Below are 4,277 nucleotides of genomic sequence, written 5' to 3'. Positions count from 1 at the left end.
TCTCGTTATTACGAGAAAATATGTCGTTTTAACGAGAAAACATCTCGTTATTATGAGAAAAGATGTCGTTATTATGACATAACTGAGTGAAAAAAAAATGTGTGTGGCAGCAATGCGTCACCGTACTATTCTACACCTTTGTGAGTTATAATTCGTTTCAGGTAAATCTAATGGGCAGTCATTGGTCTCATTAATCTAATATTTGTTCCAGAGCAAATAGTTTTGGCTGAGGGCAAAATCTCATCACATTATACTTTATGTAACTTTAAATGCTGTATATCAGAGCACTGCCTTTGTACTTTTGACTGAATTGCCTAGCAACTTTTATGATGGCTGTTGTTGTTTATTAAATATTATTCAATAATTTATTATTAAGTATTTAATTATAGTATTTAGTATTGGGAAACTGTGTGTGTGTGTGTGTGTGTTCGTGATGATGATTTTAGTTACATTATTTTGCCATTAGATGGCGTCAAGAGACTGTTTTTATGAGTGAGTCAGCAGTAAAGACTTTTATATTGAAAGAGACTGGAACAGTGTTGTAAACAAGGAAGTTATTTTTACTTTCAACACATTGTAAAAGGCAGCCAACTGCGACTGAGCAGTGCTGTCATCGGATATCACCCTTAACAGATGAAAGGATAGTACGACAAAGATATCACTTTCCTCAGCGGACATTCAAACTAATGTTTTATTGTGAATATGAGATATGAATATGAGAGCTGAAGAACGAATGCTGTGTCAGATGCAGGTAATCGCACTCGCTTAGTCCATCTCTCATAATACTCTACACAATACAGTGAGCTTTTAATAAGTAACACAATACGTTTTCAATGAAGCAACTCAACTTTCGTTACTAGTTCTAGAGTGAAGTTTTGGAATTAGTTACGGAGGCTTGTGCTCAGCTGTTAATCTGTCAACTTCAGATTTGAATCCGTGGTGGAAGGAAGTAGTTCTGCACAAAAGAGGGCTTTTAAAGACACTCAGTTGTTGTTTAGTGTATATTTACACACTCATGCCGTCAAACTGTTGTATTAACGCAATATCACAGTCATAGCAGTGCGATATGGCTGTATATCGGCACGGCTGTGATTTGGCTGTAGGCACGTGGCTGCACAAGTGTAAAAAAAAAAAAAAATATATATATATATTCATTACTGTGTCATATTATATATGGCTTTGTTTTGGAGTAAAAACGTTGTATTTTCACCTGTTTTAATCAGATTCACCCCTATAGATCACGTCCCTGAAGATATATTGTATGAATACTGACTTAAAACTTAGGGAGAGTCTGAAAATGCTCCTCCAGCATTTTAGTCTGTGTGTTCTCTCTGATGCTGACTAACTGCATCATATCTCAGAGATAGCAGGGGTCTGATCATCTCAGACGTGTGTCACTTACTGACAGGTGAAATGACCGAGACGAGCTGTCACTCATCATCTGAATTCTGCTTAACCGCAGCATTAAATAGTGCTCATTATGCAAGTTCTTTCTTTCTTTCTCATGTGGACAGCACAACATTGTATATATTTAATAACATGTACTGTATCATTACTGTCTCTGTGTGTGTAGAACACTCCAGTGGGAACGTCCGTGTTCATGGTGAACGCGACAGACCCGGATCAGGGCGTGGGCGGCAGTGTGCTCTTCTCCTTCCAGCCTCCCTCTCCGTTCTTCTCCATTGACGGGGCCAGAGGAATCGTTACTGTGACGAGAGCGCTGGACTATGAGACGACAACTGCCTATCAGCTCACTGTTAATGCCACGGTTAGAAAACACACACTGAAGAGCTGTTTATTGAGTCAATTCCAAAGCCAAATAAAACATGTCTACTTGTTTTTCTCTGTAACAGGACCAGGATAAACGGCGTCCGCTCTCGAGTCTGGCTAATTTGGCGATTACCATCACTGATATTCAAGACATGGACCCCATCTTCACCAACCTCCCCTACAGCACTAATATAATGGAGGATGCACCACCAGTCAGTACACACACATACATTTAGTCTTGCTTTGTACTTACTTCAGCAGTATTTAGATGGGTGAATCTCACAAAAGTCCCCCCCCCCCAGGAAAATATTTTTATGCTGCATTTTCTATTTAATTGAATTTTATTATTTTACAAAAAAATTTGTATGGATTTATTTATTTTGACATTATTTTCATGACAACTAAGGAAGGTCGCTCTCAAATTCTCTAATAACTTTAATGTCTTTGTAATTTTATTTATTTATTCAGGATTACTATTTTATTTTATTATTATTATTGTTTTTAAATTTTTGTTTGTTTAAATATATACACTTACTTTTTTTTCATTATAGCATTATTTTCATGACAATTAAGGCAAGGTCCCTCTCAAATTCTCTAATAACTTTAATGTGTTTGTAATTTGCATTATTCTCAAATGCAAACATGGACATGTCCTGGACAGATTGATCCAAATGCATTGGCACAAAACCTAGTGAGCTGCCTACGTAGACAGCATATTTGGGCCTCATAAGCATGTTAGAAAGGATGTAATTTTACAAGGTTTTGAGTTACAGCCAGATCATTTTTAGATAGAAACCATAAAACAGAAATATATATGTAAAGACAAAAATGTAAAAGTAAAGTAAAGATTTGTATAAACAGAAAACGTTCCAGGGAATGAGAGAGAGCGACAGACATAGAGAGAGAGGGACAGTTTGGCTGACAATGAGTGATATAATGTGTGTGTGTGTTGAGTAATTAGACAATAATTATGAGAGAAGCAGCCATTACACCTGTGAACTCTCGCTGGAATATTCCTGTAATTACAGTGATAGATTTATACTGTGAACTGCTCAGTGTGAGAGCCCATGAAAGGTCATTCAACCGAGATTCACTACTGGCCGTTTGGTCCTGTGTTGGTTTACTGTGTCAAACACACCACCGCAGGCTCTGAGGATGTGTGCGTTGGATGTGTGTTTGTGCCTGTTTCTGTCTGTGTGAAATTGAAAGTGGATGTAGCTACGTTAAAGCTGCCTTTACAACAGACCATAGACCAGAAATCATATATTTCCAATGGAGATTCACACTTACTGAACTGCTGTATCGATTTTATACTGTACAACAGTTTAATAAACACGAAGTTAATATTAAAGTTTTATTTTAGACACAAAATAGTTAATTTTCTTCTCCACTAAAGAAAATAGTTCCAAAATAAACCAAAGCAGAATCCGCTATATTTAATCAAAATGTATTCTTAAATTTATTTAAAACTATAAGTTTTAAATAGACCAAAACCAGAAATCTCTCCTAAGAATAAAACTGTATCTGCAAACTTGCATTTCAAGCTGAATAAAATGCAGAAATGTTTGAAGAACAATAAAGTATAAAGTAAAGAATGAATTTTTTTTTGCTTATAAGGCAGCACTTGGATGCGATTAATCGTGATTAATCGTTTGACAGCACTAATTTTAATTCATTACAAAATGTACATATCAGTATTTCACCATTTGTATCACTCCACTTCTCATCCAACTCTTAAGCCTTTGAGTTGCTGTCTTTTCACCTATTTCTCTTTCTTTCATGCCCCATATTTTCTCTCTCCCTCCTTTTATCTTTGTCTCTGGTGTCCATTTGCATGCATATTAACTCGTGAGTGTGTCAGAAGTGAAGTGTGGTGACACGGATCTCTGCAAACTTGCATTTCAAGCTGAATAAAATGCAGAAATGTTTGAAGAACAATAAAGTATAAAGTAAAGAATGAATTTTTTTTTGCTTATAAGGCAGCACTGTATTGATTTTCCTTAGAAAAAAAAAAATATATATATATATATATTTTTGTCCTAAGGAAAATCAATACAGTGCTGCCTTATAAGCAAAAATAACTATATTTTGATATATCGATCTATAGAAAAATAACTCTATTTTGATGTATTTTTAATTTGTGTAAAATATCAGTATTGTACATATTTAATACACATACTAACAGTCAAAAGCTTGGAATAATTATGAATTTTTAAAAAAAAAATTTAAATTAGTCTCTTATGCTCTCCAAAACTGCATTTATTTGATCAAAAATACAGTTCAACAGTAATGTAGTGAAATTTAAAAGGACTGTTTTCTATTTTAATATATTTTAATTAGTGCTGTCAAAGATTAATCGCGATTAATCGCATCCAAAATAAAAGTTTTTGTTTACATAATATACAGTATGTGTGTGTACTGTGTATATTTAGTATGTATATACTGTATAAATACACACACATACAGTATATATATTGAAAATATTTACATGTATTTACATGTATATA

General features: G+C 34.4%; 1 protein-coding gene across 1 annotated transcript in view; it reads left to right on the top strand.

Annotated features, from left to right (window-relative positions):
- The window catches only part of cdh23 (cadherin-related 23), a 265,137-nt gene that overhangs the window by 98,639 nt on the left and 162,221 nt on the right, over positions 1 to 4,277 (top strand). Inside the window, 2 exon segments of the mRNA XM_016533594.1 lie at positions 1,574 to 1,768; positions 1,854 to 1,982. Of these exon segments, the coding sequence (XP_016389080.1) occupies positions 1,574 to 1,768; positions 1,854 to 1,982 (324 nt within the window).

The sequence above is a fragment of the Sinocyclocheilus rhinocerous genome, unplaced genomic scaffold, assembly GCF_001515625.1.
Source record: "Sinocyclocheilus rhinocerous isolate Xijiao unplaced genomic scaffold, SAMN03320098_v1.1 scaffold304, whole genome shotgun sequence".
Taxonomy (NCBI): domain Eukaryota; kingdom Metazoa; phylum Chordata; class Actinopteri; order Cypriniformes; family Cyprinidae; genus Sinocyclocheilus; species Sinocyclocheilus rhinocerous.
Note: the sequence above shows the minus strand (reverse complement) of the source record. Positions and strands in the feature narration are given on the sequence as shown.